The sequence below is a fragment of the Patella vulgata genome, chromosome 9 (genome assembly GCF_932274485.2).
Source record: "Patella vulgata chromosome 9, xgPatVulg1.2, whole genome shotgun sequence".
Classification (NCBI taxonomy): domain Eukaryota; kingdom Metazoa; phylum Mollusca; class Gastropoda; family Patellidae; genus Patella; species Patella vulgata.
In genome coordinates this window covers 13,982,567-14,010,159 of record NC_065887.2, presented here as the reverse complement: position 1 = coordinate 14,010,159, position 27,593 = coordinate 13,982,567, and the positions used below count along the sequence as shown (strand labels likewise).

Here is a 27,593-nt window from a genome sequence, read left to right as displayed (position 1 = left end):
GCACGATCACGGCCCATGGTCTCTGGATACATCTCTCTCTCTCTCTGTCATAAACTCAAACCACCTAACCTGTTAGAATTATCCACGTGTAGAAAGTTAGAAGTAATGGTTAAAGCACGCCAATAAGAGTATTAAATATTTATATATTATTCTGTTTCTATGAAAATAAAATTAAAACCAAGTACGAACAATCCAAACCATTAGACAAAACTCGAAGTCCTAAAAAAACGGTATCGGCAAAATAGTGTAATCAGGCAAAATAGTGTAATCAGCATATTATGGCAAATGTGAGATTTTTGTTGGTTGGTATTTTTCATAATTTTCTCGAAGGATGCCAATAACCAAATATTCTGCGCCCGTCACTGCAAACGTTTCAACGAGGACAGATTGTTATCGCACTTTCATTTTAACTGATCAAACACATTTCGTGGATCCCGACGCCAACCCTAAACCCCGCTACCCACTCCCCAACCCATTTAGTGCAAGAACCCACTTTATCGACAAGGTTCGAAAACCCGTCTTTATATACCAAAGAAAATATATGTTCTATAAACAAGTACGACTGTACTTTCTGAACCTGGAACCGAGCCCCTCAGTAGAAGAACAACAAATACAGTACGATCGGCTTTCTGGGATAGGGTCTAGTCACGTTCCATAAATACAATGGTGTGATGCTGATGCTGATGATGATGATGATGATGTAAGTGAGGAGAATTAGGACGAGGATAGTATACGTGGAAGATCCTGATGATAGTGGGTATATAATTCAAAATTCAAGATGCAATATAAGTACCTATCCTTTTGATAAAAAAATGTGGACAACGTAAGCTCGTGATTAGAGTGTCTACGCATAAAGATTACCTTGTAATCTCAGTGTTTACGCATAAAGATTAGACCTTGTAACCACAGTGTTTATGAATACTGATCACCTCGCAACCACAGTGTTAACAAAGACTACTACCTCGTATCAACAATGTCTACAAAGACTACTACCTCGTAACCACAGTGTTAACAAAGACTACTACCTCGTATCAACAATGTCTACAAAGACTACTACCTCGTAACCACAGTGTTAACAAAGACTACTACCTCGTATCAACAATGCCTACAAAGATTACTACCTCGTAACCACAGTGTTTACAAAGATTACCTCGTATCCACAAAGTTTACATAGACTAGTACCTCGTAACCAAGTGTCTACAAACATTTCCTCTTATCCACAGTGTTTACAAAGTCTACTACCTCGTAACCACAATGTTTACAAAGTCTACTACCTCGTAACCAAAATGCTTACAAAGATTATTACCTTGTTATTGATGTAGTTATGAATAAAGCTTATCCCTTAGATACAACATATCTAACCCTCACGCAAATTTTAAAAACTACACTAACCCTAACCCTAAAGTAACCCTAACCATACTTCGGTTACGAATTATAAGCTCTTTAAAAAATATTTTTCCTATAAGTTCATAAATATCCGATTTGCTCTTTTTCTTCAGTGTGAAATGTGAAATTAGATAAATACCTAATATCACGCACAACAAGGAAAAGATTCCTTATAAATATTAGTAAATATTTCCGTGCAGTTTTTCATTAAAAACATGAACTGAGAGGAGGGAGAGAGATAAGCTTATCAGTGTCACTATTTCTATATCAAAACATACTGGCATTGCGTGAGAAATAACGTCAGGCTTTTAACAAGTCGCGCGACATTTTGTATGTGTGTGTGTTTGACGTATCTGAGTTATCTCCCCGACCGACGTTAATCATCAATTATTGAACTAATTTGACTTTATCAACATGATAATAGTAGTATATTATTATGTTATGGCATGTTATCACTAGTTTACCCTTTCGTCTTAAAGATAAGAAATCGTCTGTTTATAGGAATGAGGAAGTAAAGTGGGCGTATTTCTATTATTTGAAAAGAAGCCACGGCTCTCTCTAGTGAACCATGAGATCCCGGGTTTGTTCCTGCTTGGGGCCGAGAAAGTGCCTCAAGATTTTCAAGCATGACAGTAGGGTAAAGAACAGGGGTTCTAGTAAGAAAACAGCGGCTAGCTTGGGACAAAACTACGAGCTTCGCTTGTTACATATTGACGTGTACAGAAGAGAACCGTCACAATAGCAATAATGTTTTCAAATATATCAAGCGGGGTAACCTATAAACCAGAAATTCGCAAACATGCCAAGGGCAATAACCTATCAAATAGAAGAAGTTTCCAAAGATACAAGGGTGATAACTTAATAAACTAGAAATTCCCAAACGTTACAAGTGAAATGACCTATAAAACAGAAACCACCAAACACACCAAGGACGATAAATTAATAAGATAGAAATTCCCAAACATACCAAGGGTGATGACCTATAAAACAGAAATTCTTAAACACCCCAACAAACGTATTGTAGGCATAGCAATTAAATTACATGCACCTAGGGGTGTCCCTTATCTTCCACTCTGCTGTACCGTCCGGGGCTGTAATGACACATCCTTCCATTTTTAAGTGAACCGATAGAGTTTAACGAGTTGATATCGCAGACATGGCACAACATGTCCTAACATAAAAACCTCTCTTAGAACGGTAATTGGCTAGTGAAAAGACATAATTTAACAATCGCTTCCGCGCTATGAGATGCAGCAGATATAGCCAAACATGTTCCAAGGATAAAAATCTGGTCAACCAAATAAATGTCTTTGAGAAACGTAATTGAAAAGTGGAACGATGTAAGTTAGCGATCGCTTCCGCACGGTGGTAACACATATCTCCACGCTAGAAATTTTGTCAACCCAATAAAAGCCCCTTAGAATCGCAATTAGGTTAATTGGCATCAATTGTTCCACTCCAGACATTTCCTTCTAACATTTATGGACAGTTCTGTACAGACCTTTTATCTTTGGATATAATACAACAATGTATAATCCCTTTAAGAGTCGAACGTTATTGACATTAAGACGTTTTACACAAGAAAACAATGCCACTTTTGATCATTATGTCTTTTACAGATCGTCTGTTAATTTTCTGGTTTTGTCAGATGCTTTTCGAGAAAAAAAAACAATTCCAGACATAGTTAAGAACTTGTTTTCGAGATCACTGAGTTGGGAAATGGACTCTCAACAACCTATTAAAGAACAGACAGAAAAGACGAGCGGAATAGTAAAATCCTGACTGTGAAATTAAGTGTGTATGGTCCACTAAAATGCGAAAAAATAATAAATGGTTTTATGTTGTAGCCTTGTAATACGTTTGGAATCAAAGGTGCACCATACACCCAAATCCTGCCGCGTATTTGGCCATTATGCACCAAACACAACATAGGATGAACCTCTCGCACAAAGCCTGCCTTGTGTCTTGTATTTATGCACCAAACATAATATAGGATGAACCACACGCTCAAATCCTGTAATGTGTCTTGTCTTTAAGAAAAACACCACAATAACGGATGCACCAAACATTCTGATTCTTGTGTGGATTATATACAAAAGAAGACACAATAAAGGGGGCACCACCCATCCAAATCCTGTCTCAAACACCCCTCCCCCACAATCACAACAAAAATGTAAGTGAATAAATGGGGATTAACGTCCTAGTTATCTGCACCAACCGGGAAAATGAAGATGGGCATACGTCATGAAGTACGCGATAGGGGAAATACTGCCCGGATAACGGTGTATTAGCTACAATCACAACAAAAATTTAAGTGAATAAATGGGGTTTAACGTCCTAGTTATCTGCACCAACCGGGATAATGAAGATTGGCATACGTCATGAAGTACGCTATAGGGGAGATGCTGCCCGGATAACGGTGTATTAGCCAACTCCTTATCGAATTCCAACTATCAAAATCTTCGATCTGAAAAACTATATGTCTTGTCCTTGCCAAGCCCCTGGTCCTGCCCCATTAACAAGAGAAGGAAAATCCAGAGGAACCTTCTCGGCAGACACCGGGATTGTAACAGGAACCCCCTGGTTTGTGAGTCTGAACCTTAGTGGCTAGATCTATTTCATACGCACACCTGCAGATTTCCCCAGGGTCGCGAGATGTAAACAGGGTTAGGGCACGTGATTGTTGCCGGGGATTGTAGGTTTCGGTTAGGGTAAGGTTTAGGGCTAGGCCTTGGGTTAGGGTTAGCGCTAGCCCTGTTTACAAGACAGCACAGACGATCTGCCCAATTAAACAATTTAATGATATCAGCTGTTCTGCGAAGTCGGTATGAATAATAAATCATGGACGAATTTCGTCTCACAGGCTAAAAAAGAACATGTATTTCTATCATGAGATTGGTCTCATGCTATATATAACCATAACCCAAGACCTAGCCCTAAGCCTTACCCTAACAATCGCGTGCCCTAACCAATCAAAGTATAGGAAATAATAATGTCCTCGACAAGATAAGATATTGTGGTCGCTGAATGACGTTTATGTCGCGCGCATGCATCGGGCAGTGCAAACATACACACGATCTATCCATGAGATATACCCACGGATGTCCATGAGACAGATTTTGCCCCACTTTACGTCACATTTATTTCTAATTACTCTACTTCTATAGAATTAGTCCTCCATTGAACCTTACCATAACAATACTCATCAAAGAACCATCAGCCAATTACCACCGGAACTTGAAACCGGGTCGTTGTGATCGCCCAGAATACGCAACCTACACGTAGCTTGGAATAATGACGCTTGTTAGAGATACCAAACAAAGTACATCTATGTTCTTTTGATAATTTAGCGTGAAATGGTATCTTGGCATATTTATTGACTTTTCTTATACACAAAAGACACAACCAGGATATCTTTCTTTATTTAATTAGACACGTTTATGTTCGATGGACGTAATGGATTTTCTTGAATAGGTATTCGGTGCAGAGAGAGAGAGAAAGAAATCGGCTTTAACCCCCTACTCGACACAAACAAGGTCATTTCGGGACTAACACATAATTCAATTTTATTTCAATAATTCGCTTGCACGTAGGGGTTTTTAGCAGTGGGAGGACCTGGTGAAAATCCACGAAATTGGACAGGAGACCTTACTCCTTGTCACGTACAACCGGGGATTCGAATCAACGCCAGTTGACTCATTGGCAGGCCTTATGATACAGCATGCACGCCCTAAGCATCGGCCATCCACCCACCCCCACCCCCCGTATTCAGTTGTCTTCACCGGTTGACGAGTGGGGGGGGGGCTTATTGGTCTAACGCGTACGTTTTAGATTATAAAGTTTGTCGTTGGGGAAAGGAACTGTCATTGAGGCAAGTAGCGTGGTTTCAATACCCAGCCTGCACATGAGTTTGGGGTCACATGTTGAGCCTCGTGGGCTTTCTTTGGGTCCTCCGGTTTCCTCCCCTGTCCAAAGAACCCTACGCCCAAGCGAATTATTGGAATACAATGATTTGAGCTAATGCTGTCTTCTAAAAATTAATAAACAAATAAAAAAAATGGAAGAAACAATGCAAAACAAAAACTTTAGACTTGGGAAAAGCGTGACCAAATGTAGGTATCGACATCGTTTTGCAGGAAAGTGAGCCAATGGATGATAAACACAGGTACCGTGTACATGTTGGCGTACAAGAATGAGAACCAATCACATTCGTTGAACAGTAGGTGAAAATGCCCCTCATAGCACACTGCATGGCGTACGCCGGGTTTCATTATCCCGATCGTTGCAGAAAAGTAGGACGTTAAACCCGCATTTCATGTCATTCCGACACTGTTTCATACACGTCATCAAACAATTGTGTTTTCTTATATCATATCTTTGTAAATGCTGAGTTCTCTCGGTTTGTTATATCTTTATCACACACATTTTAGCTTACGTAAGTATGACGTCATATCGTTATAGCAACTCATCCAGATTTCAATAAAAAGATTATGCTGAAAAATGGCGGATAATGTCAAAGTATTTTACGGCTCAAATCCTTAATTTCCTTGGTAAGAAAGGGACACTTGACTCGAGATTCCCGCCTTTTGACATTACCAACACCAGTTATGAACTTTAAGAAATTTTGCCTAAAGGAATTGAACCAGATGTTCCATTACCGGTTACACGAAAATTCGAAAGTTAAAATTATCGGAAACGCATATCTTTGCTCTACATTATCGTATAAAGTCTAAGATGCTGGTGATTTAAGTGGCTGGTGGCATTCAAATCGGTCTTCACATAGGAATTACCATTTACGAAAAGTCGTTATGATCGTATCATACGCTCGAGGCAATAATCTTAATGAAGTCACCTAACACAGAATGTTAGCATCTTCTTGTGAATATTATACACTTTAAGCTGGATAATGTCGACTAATAATCCTTATTAAATTCACTTTGAATTATAGAAAATCTATGTGTAATTTCATCTTGACTACGATTCTTTAATCGGGCATAAAACAAGGCTACGCTTTACATCCCAATCGATTGATTGCAACAACAAATAGTCGTGTTTTGGAATTTTCTATCGATTTTGTTATCCAAACTTCCTATTCTCCTGAATAATATAGGTCATTTAACCTAAAGAGAGTGAAAAAGGTCCCCACCTAAAGTAGGTTGAGATGTGAATTTTTGATAAACTCAAGAAAATAAGTTTATCAAGGAAATATTTGGGTTTTTGTAAAACAAATGCCAGGTGGTGAGTATTTGTCAGATATCTGTCAGATAAGAAATGCTTTATTCAAACGACAAAAGACAGCTTATTTATCGATATTTGTGTTGAAAACAATATAACATGGTCGACCCGCCATGATGGATAAAACTGCTCGAGAAACAACTTTCACACGAAAAATAGTTGTCGAAAGATTCAAGTACGCCTTTGGGTGGTAAATCGTTAATGTCGCGATGTGTCAAGGACGGACAATTCTTGAAAAACAGAATCCCAACTTTCAGGATTCGATGAAGATGACAAAAGCGCCTTCACCTGCCACAACAAAAGATTTGCTAACATGTCCCGGCCGCATCTTTGGAAGAAAGATCTAAATTAAACGCCCACCTATAAACGAATGATAATCACATTAACACGTACATGACTTCTTTGATGTAAGTCTGATGTTCAGCCTAATTAGTTTTTCTTGTGATATAAAATGAATCTTTTATAATTTGGATATGATGCGTAGAATATAACAAATCGTTTAATGTCGGTCACAATTTGCAATACTTTGGATGATTATAGCCATAAAACGCCCCTGTCGGTGATTAGTGGGAACGCATTGGAACAACGAAGGTGAAGGGGGGGGGGGCACTGTCCAACACATGAGGTGATACAGTGAAATAAGTAATCATTTCCTGGATATATCTATATTCCGGTTCTGTTCTCTGGAACAACGACATAGGGGAGAACACTTTTCGGTATTTGTGGTGCAGCTGGCTCAGTCAAACAAGTAACTATTTCCTCGATGTGTCTATGTATCAGTTCAGGCCATAGACTGGTAGGTCTTTTCTATGGCCTGTTTTCGACAAGTGAAAAATGGGATTGCTTCTAATTAATATATTAATGTAAAAAAAATAAGATAAATTGACATACCACAACCGTCCTGTAACTATTGATAGAACTATATACTCCATTCTCATTTCTAATTAACGTTATTTTCTTCATTTCTAGTGATGTTAGCTTATCCACGTTTTACCTATTGACACTATCATTCATACTATATAGTCCACTGCTGCTTCTCAAACTAATACGGAAGTGACGCGATCTTTTACTAAACTTTTCGATTTCATGCATTTAATCTTATTTTATTAATTTATTCATTAAACCACACCAGAGTCCTACATACCACCCTCATTAACTTTAACAAAAATACTAATGAATTGGCATGTCGAGTTGCTATCAATTCGACATAATTACGCCAAAATGGCAATGGCGATAATCGATTTTAGATCGATGTTTTTTTTTGTTCTTAACGACTTCCACTAATCATCCTGTCATTAAGCTAACTCAGACGGAAAAAAATAAATCCGGCAATGCCATTTAAATTAACAACAATTATCTCGTTCCAGTATTCAATCAGTGTTTGGGTAATTTGATATAAATCGAACAATCTTCCGATTGCGGAGATGCTAAAAATAAATTAATTTCAAATCAAAATATCAATGTTATTTGTCAAGATGAACAAAAAGAATTAGTACCGAACAGCAAATCTTCTAGCCAAATTTCTGACTGGTATATCTGTTAGTAGAACACTAACTGGTATATGTTAGACAGTAGAACACTAACTGGTATATGTTAGACAGCAGAACACTAACTGGTATCTGTTAGACAGCAGGACACCAACTAGTATTATTGTAGACAATGTAACACTATCTGTTATCTGTTAGACAGTAGAACACACCAACGGTATCTGTTAGACAGTAGGACACACCAACGGTATCTGTTGGACAGTAGGACACACCAACTGGTATCTGATGGACAGTATAGGCCACCAAGTATTATGCTAGACAGTGGAACACTAACTGATATTTGGTAGACAGTAACACCAACTGATATCTGGTAAAGGTACAGTAAAACACTTTCCAACAAAAACAGAGATATAATCACAAACAAGGCTCTATACGACAAAATTGTAAAGCCCCTGTGCACCAGACGACCAATTATCTATTTCCTTTTTCAAATTTAATATCATTAAGACATAAAACTTTTCTTGACGTAATCATCTAGACAATGAAAAAAAAACCAAAAAAAAAACAAGTACGTTATATTCCATTTTGATCCCGATGTTGATGCTTAGAAATTAACAGGCATTTGCTAACGATCTTAGAAAAAGAGATCGCGGTTGGCCACCAATAACAATTAATGGAAAAATTAGAGGTTACAACATCCTTTACGATAATTTGATCGATGTGAATAATTTTGGACTAATGTGGCTTTAAGTTAGATTACTTCTTATTGTGAATGTCAACGTGAACAAATAAAAAACAGACAAGCGAGAGAGACAGAGAGAGAAATGGGGTTTAACGTCCACTCGACACAAACTAGGTCATTTCGAGACTAACACATGGTTCAGTTTTTTATTTCAATAATTTGGTTGCGCGTAGGGGTTTTTAGCTGTGGGAAGAAATCGGAGAACCCGGAGAAAACCCACGAGGTTGGACAGGCCACCCTATTCCTTGCCGCGTACAACCGGGAATCGAAACTACGCCACTTGACTCAATGGCCGACCTTGTGATACAGCCCGCACGTGCTAACCATTCGCCCCCCCCCCCTCCAACAAACAAACAGATAAAACTACGGAACAAATGAAATGCAGGGATATATTTGTTAAAGATGGTTGTATTAAGAATATGTATAGAATTGTAATTACATGTATTCGAACTTGTAATAGTCAACAGAAACCAAGTAAAATGAAGTGTTAAAGGAACTTGAGGAAATAGACCCCCCCCAACCAACACACACACGAGCACACACACGAGCACACACACACACACACACACTCCAATGACGGCCAAGTGGAATGATTTGAGCTCTATCACACCCAACTGATCTGCACCGCTAAAAACAATTTCAGAGGTACTTTCTTAGCCAACACCGGAAATGGGGCTTAGCTTCCTACTATTCAGCAGATATTCTTAGAAAAGAAAGCATGACATGCCTTGTGTACGACACCCGTTATTAGTTTTAGCTTGGGCAAGAATTTCACGAACCCAAAGCCACGACAAAACAAAAAATCCATAACAGATCGTAATTCAAACTTGAAACGCATGTATGTCAGCAATAATGGAAAGGCTAGCTTTTCTCAACCAATCTAATTTTGAGCACACCTTTTCAAAATGTAAAAATAAATCACGTTAATCCATAACAGATCGTAATTCAAACTTGAAACGCATGTATGTCAACAATACTGGACGGGCAACTTTTCTCAACCAATCTAATTTTGAACACACTTTTTTAAAATGTAAAGCTAAATCACGTTAAACGGATCTAAAGTCTCTTTAAATAGTTTTATTTCTCCTTTCATCTTCTTCTAAAATGGTCACAAAACTCAATCCAGCTGTCGACATGTTTACAAAGATTTGAAGATATACAACTAATTACAGTAGCCTCCAGATCTTCACAAAGATCTTTTTAATGAAAGTCAGGGTTCTGCGCGGGATTGTTTTTGGGGTGAAGAGATTTCTCAGAACTGTTCAAAGCTTGTTTTAAACTGAAAGTTCTTTTTAAATCACTTGACTGGATTGCGCTGATTGAGGAAGTATGTCCTTCTAACTAATGGGAATCTTACACTTATTCATAAAACCACAAACTCACACAACTCTCTGGATTCTTAATGGCCCATAAAATATCTTCCAAGAGTTTCGTCTTCAAAACTAAATGGACATAAAAATAATGGAAGGCATTGGTTATTGGTAATGTAATGGCGTTTTAATGCACGCTACGATGACGTAAATCTAACGATTCCCAGGACAAAAAATAGATCAGACCTTGGATTTCAGTAATGAAAAGAGTCGCCAAAATTACCAGGCAAACATTTTATTTGATATCTATATAACAACAACAGATTGATTTTAGAAGAGTACCTTCTGACGTAATATAGAAAGTTGAATTAAAGTTCAGCATCGGAAAACGGAACTTACAAGAAGCATATTTCGATTTTATGTTTCCTCTAAAAGTATAAATTGCAAATTACAAGAAAAACGAAACAAGTTCGCTTTGTTTCAAGTCAGAATATAATGTAGAATTGGAGAGATTTAAGGCATTATTGCAATTAGAAGTGACAGCTCTATAGGAGTACATTTTCATTTGGCCAGAGCATGTGGGAATTGTTGGCTGAATTAATTCTAGTTTCGATTTAAGTTGAGTTTTTTTGGAGATATTGTCTTTTGTTTTGTCCAGGCAGAATTCATCACACATTTTTCAATAAACATCACTCTCCCTTTTTAATACCCACTTTACCTTTACGAAACACCCCCTCAGTACCTAACCATATCTAAAATACCCCCCCCCCCCTCAATACCCCCACTATACCTGTAATAAACACCCCCCTCCCCCTCAATACCTACAATATCATTAATAAACACCCCCTCAATACCCCACTCTACCTTTAATAAACACCCCTATACTCCGCTATACTTATAATAAATATCCCCTTACTACCCCACAACCCCTCAATACCCCACTAACCCCCCCCCCCCCCAATGCCTTTAATACCCCCGCCCGACACACCACCACCACCCACTACCCCAGTATCCCTTTAATAAACGCCCCGCAATACCCCGCTATACCTTTAATAAACACTCAACCCATCCTCTCATAAACACCCACTCATCCCTTAAGAAATCTCTAATAAACACCACTTCCAACCCAATAATCACCACCCCCTCACTATTCAATATTCTACTCCACCCCACTCTATATATATATATCTTTCTCTGTATCTTTATCCCAATATTGATTTTGATATCAGTGCAAATAAAACTGGATGTTCATGTCTCTAGAGATTTACATCTCAGAAACCTTATCTTCAAAATGACAGTCACATGGACGGGTTTAATGTACTTGATAATCCAGCTGCCACTAAATAAGCTTAAGGGAAATGTTACCTGGCAAAAACTACTTGGATTCTAGATTTAATCTTTTTGCCTCTCGGAACTAAAAAAACAAATGACAAAAATCGAGAACCAAACTAAACCAATACCTTAATTGCTTGAGAAATGAAAGTGAAATGAAATGGGGTTTAACGTCCTACTGTTCTGCTCCTATACCGGGCTAATGAAGACGGGTATACGCCATACTGTGTGCTATGAGGGAAATTTTTCCCGGGCAGCGGCACTATCGCCTACTCGAATTCCAACTGCCAAGGGATCTTTTACGTGCATTCCAATGTATACACGGGACCTCGGTTTTTCGTCTCATCCAAAGGACTAGATAGCTGTCGTTGTCAGGCCCTCCGTTCTGCACCACTGACAAGGGGGAACCAAGTCGGAAAATCCCTAATTGCTTGAGAGTTTGAGGTTTAGAAAGAATACAACTAGTATACACGTTAGTTGTATATCTTGTAAAGTTGGAGCTGCGGTGGTTTGGTGAAAATGGTACTCTCTCTCTCACTAACTAGGTTCGAACACGGTATCGACCGAGGAAGGTTCTCGGGATTTTCCTGTATTGTTTCTCCCAGTATGTGGTACAGGACGGAGACCCTGGCAAGAAATGAGTCTAGCCATTTGGATACGTGACGAAACACCGAGATCCCGTGTACAAATTGGTAGTATACGCAAAAGATCCCCTTTCGCAGAAGGAATTCCCAATAAGAATATATGTCCGGACAAAAGTTTCCCTATAGTAAGGTCTACACAACCCATCTTCATTATCTTGGTTGCTGCAGAAAAGTAGGACGTAAATCCCCATTTTATTCAATTCCCTTTCAAGCTTTCATCCTAGATATCGTATAGTGAACCATCTTTTCTTAAAGCTTAAGGACCCGATGCGTCAGTTAAAGTTGTAGGAATCCCTCGCAAACTACAATATTGTGAAGGTTTAATGTCTAATAGGAATAGCAGTCTAAAATGGTCCAATTCGGTTCCGTAGTAACATATTTATGATAAACAGAAGTGTCATGCGGCTTACTATTGGTAATGGACAAACCTGGTGGACACAGTTTAAGTTCGATTGAATCCAAACGGAAGATTAAGTCGTGAGAAATTTGATATTTTAGCGAAAATGCAAATGATACACCCAACCTTTAAACCCGAGTGACTATCTGATGCTCGAGGTAATACAAACAACAAAGTAAGAGCTATAGCTGACGACTGATGTTCTCTCACTGACAATCTTTTAATTTGTGTGTGCTAGATAATTTTCATATAAGAATTGAAATAGCCCTGCCACCTTGATTTTTGTCACAAATAAAATAAATATTTCATTCAAATTTATGTGCTGATTTGTTTTATGAGGTTGCAACCCGTCTTCATTGAAAGAAGACGTTGAAACAAAATGTTTATCTTTCTGATGAATATACTGTAGTGTCTGGGGAGCAACGTTAGCACAGTGAGTCACGAAGTAGCTGGGTCATAAAGCAAGAGGTCCCGGCTTCGATCCTTGGGATTTCTCTGTTTAGTTTCCCCTTGTCAGAGGTACAGAGCGGAGAGTAAGACCAGGGCCAGTGTCTCGCCGCTCGGAAAACCGACGTCCTATGTACACGTTCAATCAAGTGAGCTGAAACTCCACTAATTGGGCAAGATTTCCACCATAGCCCATTGCACGCCGTCGTCATTAGCCCATTTTGGTGCAGAAGGGTGGAACGTTAAATCCTATTTTATTTTCATTCTGTGTGTATGTATTTAAATACAATTAACATTAAAATTTATTCTGCTACGTTGGGTATTTGAGTCGCGTAACCCCTTTTTCAAAACTAAAGTACAATACTCGAACAAGCTATAATCTTAGCCTCTATCACACCAGGGGGATTGGATGGCAGAATGGTTAGCGTTGTATCATAAAGTCTGTCATTGAGTCAACTGGAGTGGTTTCGATTCCCCGTATGTACGTGACAAGGAGTAGGATCGCCTGTCCAACCTCGTGGATGTTCTCCGCGTCCTCCGGTTTCCTCACACTGCTAAAGAACCCTACGCGCAAGTGAAGTATTGAAATAAAATTGAACCATACGTTAGTCCCGAAATGACCTAGTTTTGTGTTGAGTGGACGTTAAACCCCATCTCTCTCTCTCTCTATCACACCAAAAAAGTCGACGTGAAACTAAGCTTTGCTGGTTCGTTTGCTTGTCGTGCTTAACGTCTTCTTCCACCGAGAGTGATATCGCAGACAAAGGAAGTTTGCTTACCCTTCCACTCCTATCTCGTTCATTGATTTCGTCTTCCGTTGGGTTTTCTTCTATAATGGCTTGTATAGCCTCGATATCACTGTCTAAACACGCCTCCAAAAACGTTAAATCTTCATAACCATATCCCAAAAACCCACAATCATCTTCGTCATCAGTATCCATATTCATTCTAATAGCCTGGAATAATAAAATACTAGTTAGTGTAATATCGGAAACAAACAGATACAAATAATCTAATATACAAAACTAGTGTCTTGGGCATACATAGTTTGAGCAGGCTATCATTAAGGATGGTGATCGAGAGTGGGGATGGGGAGATTATGGGCGTCTCTCCCGCCGCCGTGGAGAACATCTTGAAAATGGGAATACCTAGGTTTCCAGTTTCTCGTAGGTTAAATTTGAGAATATTTCTTAAAGCCCCACTTTATATGTTCCTGTTTAAGGCCCGTTTTCACGTGTGGGTTTTTACGGCGTTCCATATGGACCCCATTTATAATTCAAACGTTTTACGTACAGATATATTTGAATTAAAAGGCAGCGGTTTGGTTTTTATTTGCAATTATATTTGACATCTGAAAAACAACTAAATTATTATCAAAAAACATTTTAGTGACATATGGAAAAGATTTAATAATTCCCACAAAATCACGCTTGATAAAAAAACATTCAATATTTGGAATTCATCATTTATTTTTTTGGTATTTGCAACATGCAGATGCTAAAAGAGAGAATACTCCGACATACTCAATATGGTATTAGACAGCAAACACATTAGCATAATCCCTACTGTGAGCTATCAGTTAGGGGTCCGATTAAACCCCATGTTCCTGTCAAGCATTGGGCCTGATTTGCATGTAACATAACTCTGCATGTGGGAAGCAGATGATGTTGGTGAATTCCCTTGTCAATTTTGTCCGCGGCGAAGGACAGTTATAAATAAACATGAAACGTTTGAATTATGTTGGAGAATTCCCTTGCCAATTTTGTCCGAAGCGAAGGACAGTTATAAATAGCTTTATGTCTTTTATTACAATTGGCGATTCACAGACGGATGCCAGTAACGTTAATTAGAGAGAGAAAGTTTATCCAGATTGGATAGCTCCCTCGCATGACAAAATGACTTTAATCTCGATTTAAAAGCAGACAATTAGTTAATTAATGGAAATCTTTAGCCCGAGAATTGATGAAAAATGTATAGATATACTCGCAAAAATGAACAACAGAAAAAATAACGAGATCCAAATCAAACACTTATTAAGCTGGTTTAATCATGAGCTATGTTCAAGGCCACAGCGGATGTAAATTCCATATCTTGTAACCTGATTGGCGTCTCAACATATGGAAGGCACGCAATAATTGTATTTTTATTCGTTCAGAACAAGAACGAATCTGCACTATAAATGATTAGCAATCTTGACGTTTCGTATTCTGATTAAAATACAGATCTATATTTCGTTTCGTTTTTTTTATACTTTTTATGGTCACGAAAATCTGACGGGTTGTAGTGGGAGGTCGCGTCAGGGATTACGCGAGCGGCTTTCGACCCTATGTAGTCAGATATTTGATTAACCAATCAACGTAGATGTTTCAAGTCGTCATTTGGAAATGCTTTGTCTCCGCTGTGAATATCTACCCACAGTTCCGTACACAGCACGCCAAGAACTCGCCACACGAGACAATTTCATTGGCCAATCCCTCACATCATCCAGAACGCGGGTTATATAACAACTCATCCAGATGCTAGTGTAGTGAAAGCAAGTTATACGAAATTTTGTACTATAAAAACGAAACGAAATAGGATCGAAGGAGACTACCTTGTGTATGCAATCAGTTCCTGTTTAAAACAATTCTAGCAAACGGTATTCTTTAACAATGTTTATTTTTAGAAAAGGTGACAAGTATACTCCGGAACGGATGATCCTGAAGGGTTAAAAATCGATAGGGTTCGTCTTCTCGTGACCGGAATGCTTTACACTCAATTTGAAAAAAAAAATCCGTTGAAACTGTAGATTCTATCGGGTTCACAGGCTATATTACAATACACCCACACGTTAATGTCAGTGTTTGGAAATAGACAAATCTGAAATGGTATACAAGAGTTTGTAAACAATTAAATTGAAAAAACCCCAACTAAATTGACCAATTTATGTCTTTTAAGTACACGTATTACGTTGCCTAAGAAATATTTGCCAAATATCGTGCACTTAGGAAAATTGATAAAGTTAATGATAATGTTTTTGATTCATTGTCATCAACAACTTGAAGAACAAGATCTTCAAGTAATGTGCAAAAATCTCACAGATGTCAGAAAAAAATTATACAAATGTATTTTCTTTTGAAGTCCATGTTATAAAATCGTGCTAATGCAGAGGAAGTAAAATGTACATCAATTTGACTAAACCAATTAAATTAGTATTTAAAGCGAAAGTAATTTGACATTCTGCAATTTAGTTTAATCATCCGTATAAAACCGAGAGAAATGTACTCAATGATACGAAAATATTTGCAAAAAAAACCTACAACCATTAGGGTGTGAGAAAGTGTTAAAGTTAAAATCAATATAGTTTGTTTTAGCATCGACGTATACATAATGAAGAATGTTAGCACAATTAAGAACTGTCTTAAATTACTATTAATATATAATTATCATTAATAAATAATCGAGTTTCTACTCATCAAATTTAGCTTTTAATTGTGAAACGTATGACGTTCAATATCTAGGAAATGGAATATTTTCTTCAATCTGATTAATTAATTTCCGGAAATTTTGAGAAATACAAAAGGGTTTCGTAAGTCTAAACGTACAGTTATATTATTTTGTAATTCACAGAAAATATCTCAAAATAGTATATCCAATTATTGATCCAATGAAACGGTCTGGTTACACAGAATTTAATGGAATATATTTTCCAATAAAGCTAATCCCGTGTCCATATACAAATATATAAACAAAAATATAAAAGTTTTTGAAAAAAGAACTACTTTATATTGTTGATTACAAGCACTTTCGCTTATTTTATTAAGCTCTTCAGGTAAGCAACATATATATATATATATATAAGGCTTTTTATTAATCACTCTTAATCGGACCACAACCAGCATTAGAACCTCGTCCTCGGGACACTCCTTTTCTACCGAGTTTTCTACCGCTGGACCACCGCGGTCCCACCATGAACAGAAATTACATCCAAACATGATAGAAAACAAATCCGATATTAAAAAAACTTTAGATTATCAGAAAAAAAGAGTTAGTTAGCGAACTGCAGATGGCGATAATATTTCATAAATCAAACTGCAGGTTAAATGTGCTTGACATAGAAGAACATGGCAAACATCACGTATTACTGTACATGCCACAATAAAGCTCATGCACAAAACATACACTCAGGGTTTTTTTTTCTTTTCCTCAAAAAGGAACAGTAACTCCTTAGTACTATCTGAAGAATGCAAACATTGATTTGAAAAACTATTGCACGAATTTAGATTTCGAAAGAACTGAGCACGAATCTAAATTTCAAAATAGTTCCTTAGTTTTAGGTCTTTGCAAGAATGTTGACGGGTGGATGGACACTCGATAACACTTCTGAAATGATATAGAAACGCCCATGGTATAGTTCAAGAGCAATATAGAATGTCCGTGGTATTGTATGTTTCCAGTGGTAGAGTTTGGTAGAGTTCTCGAGGAAATGCTTGCTTATTAGCCCGGACAATTCGTGCCTGTTAAAGATTAATGTACAACCCGGTAATTGTAGCCTACTATTTCGTCTAAAAATCGTAGGCTACACGTAGTAGTCTAGATAGGCCCATCTCAGTAGTCTCCGTTTCGGCTGCTAAAAATCCCATTTTTCAGCATTCACAACAATCGTCCCTGAACAACAGCATCATTTACTATATATTTGCCAAGTAGTTTGACAGAGTTTCTAAATAATAACCACCGTAGACTTACCTTCAAGAAAAAACACATTTTGACACACAGGACATAGCACACGGAACTGAAGAAACCTCTCTCTATTCAAAATATTGTCTGACAATTTATTCCTAGCTTAGACTATAGTAATAGGATTATGAAAAGTGTCTTCTGTGAAAGGCATTAAGATTAGATTATCCAAAAGACTGGATTACCGATCCAGAAAGACTACAGGCATCAAGTTAACCTAATAAATTATTAGTGACAGACTAATGGACAACCGAGACACAAGCACCTTTGAATAAAAGTAGGTAATGAAAGTACATTTATCGGTTAATATTTTATATCAATATAGATATTGCTGTAACACGTCTACAATATAACCCGTTCCCCATTTAAACACTCGTTTTGTTTCTTTTTTTTTAATAGTTCTGAGGGTATGATGTGGAACGCTGGATCGAAGACGGTCCTGCACATTTTAGCACATATAAGGTTATATGTGGATTGTGGGTTAGGGTTAGGACATGCCGATTCGTCTCGAGATGTAAACAGGGCTAGCGTTAATCCTAACCCTGGACCAAACCTAACACTTACCCTAACCCATAATCCACATATGGCGTCTAAGTGCAGAACCGTCTCCGATCTAGCGTTCTCCGGGTATGATATAAACTATGAGATTTGAAACAAAATAAAGTGAAAAACGAATATAAATTATAACTTATTTTAAGTAGATAAGATTGTCATTGAAAATATGTGCATTCTGTTTTCTCGACCAGTTTTGAAAGCCCCCAAAAGTTTACATAATCGACGTGAGTTCGGCTATTCATTCACGTATTGCAACCACTGGCCATAAACCTATTATCAGTGTCGCGTAATACTTTTTACAGAAACGTCTCTTAAAGATTCCATAATTTCAACTTAATCTGCGTCAAGAAATAGTCAAGTGTATTTGGAGTACAAGTCAGAAGAAAAAATCCGCCCTTTAGTCATCCTTTCCTGGCCACTTGATTTACAACATGGTTCTTCAAAAATAATTGTCACGCGAAGAAAGAACACAAAATGTTTTCCGTTCCTTGGCAAATAGGTGGTAAACAAAAGAATAAACGTTCTTGGATAAAAATAGAAGCTAATCATCTTATAAATGAAATGGGGTGTAACGTCCTACCTTTCTGCACCGACTGGGAAAATGAAGACGAACACACGCCATGATGTGGGCTATGAGGGTAATTTTGTCCTGACAGCGGCACTACGGCCTACTTTTATTTTCGTCCGGAGTTTTGTTTTTAAATTGATGATATCCTTGTGAATTGTTTCAATGGCATTTAGTAATTGTACTGGAACATAGTTACAATTCTATGGAATACAATCACTGCTTGCTTATTACCGAGCGACGTTTCAACTAGGCTTCTCTAGTCATTTAAGGTAATCAGAAGGGTATCCCTGATTGGTCAGCATTAACTAAGTATTGTTGTATATTATATTGTCTTGTTATATTTTCATATTTTATAATTGTTTGATAATTACATTACTAGAGAAGCCTAGTCGAAACTTCGCTCAATAATAAGCAGTAATTGTATTCCATAGAATTTTTATCTGTATATGGGCAAATAAAGATTGACATACGCCATACAGCGACACTGTATACTGGTGAATCATATTTCGAATTCCAACTGTCAAGGATTCTTTTACGTGCACGCCAATGTGCACACGGGATCTCGATTTGTCGCCCCACCCGAGCAACTAGACAATGCCCTTGATAGGTCCCTCGTCATGTACCACTGACAAGGGGGAGCCACGCCGAAGAATCCCGAGGGACTCACGACTTTCTTCTTAGCGTCTTACTCTTTAACAATCTCAGTTACAACCAACTTTTAAGCATTTTTGTTTATCCTGTTTTTTAATTCTATCATATCAAGTGGCACTAAATCATAGATTCATGTAATTGCTTTATAAATATTGCCGGTACTCCCCCATAATTGAACAATAATAGACGCCCACCCGATCTAAGATGCACCGTTTCTCGTCACAAACACTATAAGGTAACAACGGTCAGACAGTAATTTGTATTTTCAACCCCGAGCTATAAACTTGCTGCTTTACCAGAAAGAGTGGGCTGATAGATCATGAAATAACGGTAATCGTCTGATAAAAAAACAGCTGAAACTTGTAGATGATTGCTAATTGCTCGTATATAATGATAACTTAAAACATAATGCGTTCCTACATTTAAATACCCAAGATAGCGTCAATTTAATAGTTCCTGGCCATTTACATACACGGGCGATTATAATTCTAAAAGGCAAGCAACACGCTTTCTTTGTATGATAAATTGATGTTGTTTTCTATAGCTATTGTTTCGTGGGTTTCAACTGTTGCTGTTAACGATACTGATGATGAGACTTCTATGGCTGTTGTTACTGGTGCTGCTATTGGTTGCGTAGATGTATTTTATGGCAAGGATGTTGATATCGGAGTGTATGGTATGCAATACATACACAATGATTTTACATTGCGAAAATTTTGTTTTATGACCCAGTTTAACATTCAATGCCCGTCTATAACCCAAATAGCCAATGGTTAGCAGTTCTTTGACTGTAGACAAGTTTTCCATTTCTATTGATAACAAATACAGCCACGTTTAGGGGTTCAATTCTACCATCCTTGGTATGACTGTTTTGAATGGTGTCTTGTAGTAATGCGTCGGTGGGTCTTTAGAATATTATCTACTGTTGCAACATTAAATAATCAGATATCCCTGTTCAAGCAAGGATGGGGAATTAGTGGTCGGGGGCGAGGCAACTGAAACATGACACAATTCCTATCACAGAACAACCTGGAAAAGAGACATGTCCGTTTCTTTTACTCTTAACCCGTTCTAATAAGAAGGGGTATTTATATTTTTCTTTCTAGCATGTCATTGGAGCAGGACAGAGGGCCAGGCAAGGGACAACGTATAGTCGTTCGGATGGGCCTAAAAACCGAGGTCCCGTGTACACATTGGCATGCACGTAAAATATCTCTTGGCAGTTTGAATTCCCTGTCCGGGTAAAATTTCCCCCATAACACACTGTATGGCGTATGCCCGCCTTCATTAGCCCAGTCGGAGCTGACCAGTAGGGCATTGAACCCCATTTAATTTCATTTCATTTATTTTTTTTTTTGTTTTCCTTTGTACCCTTATTTTGTAGGAAATTCCTCCCGAACTGAAGCCAACATTGTTAAGGGAAATAATATTACTGGTCTATTTATATCGCACCCTATCCGTGTAAAGACTTGCTCAAAACCTACTTCAGTACATTATAGTTAAGGAATCTCGATCCTACTTTAAAACTTGGAATTTTAGATGTTTTTAAATATTGAAATAAGCTGTTTAATCTATCAATATGCTAAAAGGTATTACCGTGATCGCTATATTACTATAAACTAACTATTACGACTAATCTTAAAGATAGATTATGAGAGATTAGATAAAGAGCTGGCAGTTCTCACTATACTAGTTAAAAGTTAGATAATGTAAAGGGAATTTGCTGAGAATTTCAGTCAAATTGATCCACTCTGAACTGATCTTTTAGCGATTGAATTTTCGGCCTAGCCTCGATCATCATTACTAAAGTCAGTATAATAAAAAAAACATAGTCTCGATTATCCACTTGATGATTAAATCATGAATGAAGTCGAACAGCAAATCGGAACCTAATCCAATAAACATCGCAGGCTAACGATGGTATCGAGAGTTGATTATGGTGATTGATAAGTTAATCAATGTCTAATTAATAGATTCTGGGACATTTCTTGCCCACAGAAAGACCTGAAATAGGCAGATTTAGCTAATGCCCACAGAAAGACCTGAAATAGACAGATTTAGCTAATGCCTGTTTAAACTAACACACATTTTACATAAAAAGTTCCTTTTTGTAAACTAATTGTTTAGGCTATAAAATATAAACCGTTGTTTACTTTCGCTATGTTTGTTTTAGCTTTCGATCAATTTGTTCAGTTCCTATAGATCTTTCCATATTTAGAACACGACCAAACAAACAAAACAAAGACACGCGCTGATATAACTTGATGTCAATCTGTTTAAAATCTGACCATATTTCATTCCAGATTTAATTTGGGTTGGTAGATTACCTACTTTTTTTATTTCTCCGTTATCTTTAAAGATGTTTTGTAATTGGATAAATACACTCTTTCTGGAGACACAGAATCTTATCGGATGTTACTGACATGTTAACATATAAACCTAGATCAGACGAAGTACGTGTTAAATACATGCTAATGTATATCTAGATTAGACTGATTACATGTATTTTTAGATTAGACTGATTACATGTTGGATACAGGCTACTGTAAACCCAGAATGGACTGGTTGTATACAGACTAGCATAAAACTAGTTTAGACTGATTACATGTTACAGACAGGCTACTTTTAAGCTACATGATACTGATATCGATACAGCATATAATAGACTGGTTACATTCAGGTTAGTGTAGGGCTGATTACGTGTTATAGACAGGCTACTTTAAAGCTACTGATTACAATATTGGATACTACTGATTACATACTGGGTACTGATTATATATTAGATACTGATTACATATTAGATACAGGCTACTGTAAACCTAGATTAGATTGATTATATGTTAAATACATGCTACGGTAAATAGAATGATTACATGCTACGGTAAATGCATATGACTGACACCTAATGTGGGCATGCACACATTATGTATGCAGGTAAGACAAAAAAAACCCTCACAAACAAAACATCATTATAGTATTAGATTAAATAAACCTGATAATTATGTTTTCATCGACTCAATAAAACTCTTCCTATTCTTTTTTTTTTTGTCGATACAAAAATCCAACGTTTTAATGGAAATTCGCTTTTAACATTCAACCAGTGTAATTTTAGTTCAATCAGGAAGTAATGAGTAAAGTGATGGGGTAAATTGAATGAAGTATAATGTTCACACTATGGTATATATAACAACTGATAGTCGACCGATACCATTAAACCAAATAAAACTCTTTATTTATCGGTAATGACTCGAATTTTAAGTACTGCCAGCCTAATAGTTAATCCTTTAAAAAAGATGTTTGGTCGATTTAGTAAAGTGCTAATTCGGTTTTAGATATATAAAAAAAGTATCTATATAGATGTATTTTAGCAGCCATATTATGAGACTTAAATAATGAAATGGGGATAATGTCTTCGTTTTCTGGATCATCAGAGCGTAAGCGGACGGACATGCCCCATGAGGGATAGATATATCGACCGGATAACGGCGTTTCGAATTCCAACTGTAAAGGCTTCTCGTCCGTGCAGGCCCTCGCTTGCTTTACCTATCCGAACGACCAGACGCTCAGAAAAGGGAAAAGCATGCTGAAAATCTCGTGGAACACCAGGGTCAAACCTGGGACCCCGTGGTTAGTTAATCAACGCCTTACTCACCGGGGGGGGGGGCGAATGCTTAACGCGTGTGCATTTGATCATAGACTCTGTCATTGAGTCAAGTGGCGTTGTTTCGATTCCCCGCTAGTACACGAGAAGGAGTAGGGTCGCTTGTCTAACCTCGTGGGTTCTCTCAGAGTCCTCCGGTTTCCTCCAATTGCCAAAAACCCCTACGCGCTAGCGTATTATTGAAATAGTTTGTGTCAAGTGGACGTTAAACCCCATTTATCTCTTTCCGTACTCACCAAATCACCGAGGACCCCAGAATCTAAAATAAGACCAGGTACGTCATTCTACTTTCCAGAACACTCGATACCACTACTTCTTTGAGGAGTTTACATAGCTAACAACGTGTGGCTGTCCTTTTGTATTTATGCAAGACAGTGTGTACTTTTAAAGGGATATCAAATGTTTTAATTTCCTGAATTATACTTTGATAAGTTGTACATTTTATTATATCTTAATCACGTTTTTATCAAACTTGATTCACCAACCTATAAACCAACAGTATAATATTTCATAACGTTAGATATGATGATGTATACTAGTACACAAATAACCTTAAAGGGGCTAAACCCTCAACTCAATCATATCCATAATATGACACAGTAAACATTTTGAAATCAGTACATGATGTCATGTACTCGATGGACATGATGGTTTCGATCTTCTTCTAAAAACATGTCCCCAAAACAATGCGGAAGTAATTAAAAATTTCTGACAAAAAAAACGACAAAATAATAATTTGAAAAAAAAAAAATGAAGATTGGACTAAGTAGGCTTTAACGAGCGAGGACCGTTCAATTTGGACTGCCGTTTATTTGGACTGTTCACGTATGCGACCGAACATGATTGAATAGTAATTACAACAGAAATTTAAAAAATCACTTTAAATACATTCACATTACCATAACATGTGCTTTTAGTACTAGACCTATTTTCGTATCACACTAACGAAATGAAATGGGGTTTAAGGTCCCACTGTTCTGCTCCTATGCTGGGCTAATGAAGACGGGCATACGCCATACAATGTGCTATGAGTGAAATTTTGCCCGGGCAGCGGCACTATCGCCTACTCTTATATCGAATTCCAACTGCCAAGGGATCTTTTACGTGCATTCTAATGTATACACGGGACCTCGGTTTTTCGTCTCATTCGAAGGACTAGACAGCTGTCCTTGTTAGGACCTCCGTCCTTGTTAGTGTGTTACTGTTAAATTACTAAATGCCACTTAAAGAAGTTCTATTTTCGTATATTTTAAGGTTTCAAAGTATAGAGCTTTGCGCCCTTTAACGAATCTCATATGATCTTCAGTCGTGACCTTCACGAAATCTGCAGGGGGCCTTAATATTTAGATCTAACTCTTGTTCCTGGTTCATAGTAGAACCGTTCTTGTATTGTTTAGACCATGTTAACATGATAATTATTTCAGTTTCTAAGATCACAAATAAGGAATGAATATATATGATTAAATGGCAACATAATTTGTACAAGAATTAAACAAAATCTCTTTACACTTCGGGCCTTTCGTAATAAAAAAATCGAAATATATGTACACAGAACAATCTTGCTGTGTTAAATCTATAATATACCACAGGCTATCAAGTTTATTAATTGCAGTAAGAACATCGATATGGCTCTACTCAATATCGTTCAAGAACATTAAAAAATGGCATACGTGTTTTATTGCGGTTAATGAGCCAAATAACCGATTTGACCTTCTTGTTGGTAAATATTACAATTTCCAATCTAACGCGTTTCTTGTTTTATTATTTACAAGATTAGTTACCGGGCCTTGCACGGGTGAAGGTCTTATAATTGTGTTAAGAATTTGCTAGAATGGTAATGGTTCGATCTGGAAAAGTATATATGTTCTAGAATGTGTCTCCCTACAACAACCGTAACATGACATCAATCGGGGCTTAAAGTCCTACTTTTCAGCACTATCATAACGCAATAATCATTAATGCTGTCAATTTGGCTATTAAAGGGTAATAAATATAGCTTTATTGTTTGGGACCTTAAAATAGACGAAAATGGGTCTAAAAGCCCATATAAATGAGAGATGAATGTCTAAATTTGTATTGTAATTTCTAATCAATTATGTTCGATGAAACAGTACAAATTGAACGGCAATCGTTTGCGCTTGCTTTTTTAATTATTATTTTGTCGTTTGTGAATCATCTATTTTTAATTTCTTCTATGTTGTCTTTTTCGATTTTGTTCATTACCGATGGGGTTGGAAACTACTATGTCCAAAGAGTACACGACGTTGTGTACGGATTTTAAAATGTTCATTGTTTCTTAAATATTGGATATTAAGATCCAATATTTTCACGGTAAGATAACAATGTCAAAAATAATTGAAATGGACAATTTATTGAAGTCTAATTCGTGTTTTTAATTACTTGTAACATGGATGGGAAATCTTCCTTTGTTCTTTTCGTTGAATAAGCAGATTGTTTTCCCTCTAGTAGATTGGGTGGAGTTTAACCGTGCAATAATTAGACCTGTTCAATAATATTGCACACTTTTGCTGGTTTACACTAGTTTCAGTAGAAATCATATAGAGAAGTGGGGTGGGTTTTCAGTGCAATAACAACAGGCAAGTTGAGCAGTTGTCAATGTCATTTATAGCACGTTTCATTCGTTAACAGGTTTAACACCTCGGCCTACGGCCTCTGGTTAAACCTGTTAACCCATGAAAGCCGCACTATAAATATAACTTATATTATGGATAGTAAAAACATATACTTTTGGAAACAGCTACTAATTTATCTGGGCAATGTTTCGCGAAAGTATTAGCTAGCTAAAGTTGTGAGAATACTCGAAACGTCGCCCAAGTAAATTACTTTATCCAGTCAAAGATTATTATGGATAATATAGAGGCAAAGGTTTAGCTCCTTTCAAATACCATACCAAATACAAACCATATATCACCATTAAGTTTCGTTATTACTGTAGACATTTTCAAATTTACAAGTCCATCGTACTACAGCGAACAAACAGACTTTCTCTTTTAAAATTTAGTAGGTGGGGGGTGGCCGAATGGTTAGCACGTGCGCGCTGTATCATACGGTCTGCCATTGAGTCAACTGGCGGAGTTTCGATTCCCCGGTTGTACGTGACAAGGAGTAGGGTCGCCTCTCCAACCTCGTGGGTTTTCTCCGGGGCCTCCGGTTTCCTCCCACTGCAAGCGAATTAATGAAATACAATTGAACAATGTGTTAGTCCCGAAATGACCTAGTCTGTGTCGTGTGGACGTTAAAACCCATTTCTCTCTCTCTCTCTTTAAAATTTATTAATAGGAAATAATTTGTTTTGTTCACATTGTAGGATGATGTTTCGGTAGATTAATACTAAAGCTGAATAAATAAATGAGTGAATGTTTCAATGACGTCATAAAAACTGCCTTTCTGGATGAAAAATGTTCGAATGATGGTAAACAACAATCCTCTTATTAGTAATATGCATGGAAGTGAACCAAGCAGAAATTTGATCTTAATATAAAAAGGTTACTTCCGCTATAAAAAGGGAGTTACTTTCTTAATATAAATCATTTGCCTACAGCTGTAATTTCTGACATTTCAAGAAACTTTATTAAATAGAAAAAAATACAAGAGCTTATCGAAACTTGCATTCAGTGTATCTGAGTATAGGCCTATAAGACAATGATGATAATAACTGCTCAAATTCTTACAAAGAGAAAACATCAAAGACCAATATTTCTTTGAATTCATAGATGCCAATTTTCATATAATGTAATAGTTACTGGCAACATATTTTTTTCTAATTACTTCTGGGTTCATCTTCATAAAGTAACGGTTTATCGCAGCGCCCAAGGGACGAGACTCCCTTTCTACGTCTAACTCCGATGACGTGTTTTTCACAAAATATTGTAGTTCCTTGTTTGTGTGCGCGACATGACCGGGGGGGGGGGGAGGTTGGGAGAGGGGCCTAGACAGAACCGTTACCGCCTTCTCCTTTTTTCTAATGCAAAGGGTTCTATAACGTACACGCCAATGAATGTGTACAAGACGGAGGGTCTAGCAGAGAGCAGCACCTCGCGTGCACGTTGGCGTGTGTGTTGCGCCGCTGCCAGGTTGGGGCTGAAAAGTAGGGACGTCTAACCCCACTTCGTGCCATTCCATTTCAATTATCATCTTCCCACTTTACAGATCATGGATCCATTGATAGTGGGTTTGGAACTGTTTATCACACATTACTGCGTATTTCGAATACATGACGTCATCGCAGCTATCTTGACAGGTTGATGTACACCAAATCGGGGCATGGATCCATTGATAGTGTGTTTGGAACTGTTTATTACGCACTGCGCAGTATAATATATTATCGAACACAGAGCCAGGGTTAGATAATACAATAATCAGAGAGGAGATGGCGTTATTGTGTTTACTTCACTAGCTGTATGAATATTAGACATGCGTAAACAATTACCCCAGTAAAACC

General features: G+C 37.4%; 1 protein-coding gene across 2 annotated transcripts in view; it reads right to left on the bottom strand.

The window, feature by feature from the left end:
• The window catches only part of LOC126831918 (ankyrin repeat domain-containing protein 24), a 118,696-nt gene that overhangs the window by 12,677 nt on the left and 78,426 nt on the right, over positions 1-27,593 (bottom strand). For both annotated transcript variants that reach the window (XM_050562592.2, XM_050562591.1), the window contains exon 3: positions 13,760-13,936. In XM_050562592.2, the coding sequence (XP_050418549.1) occupies positions 13,760-13,927 (168 nt within the window). In that variant the 5' untranslated portion in view covers positions 13,928-13,936. The remainder of the gene's footprint in view (positions 1-13,759; positions 13,937-27,593) is intronic.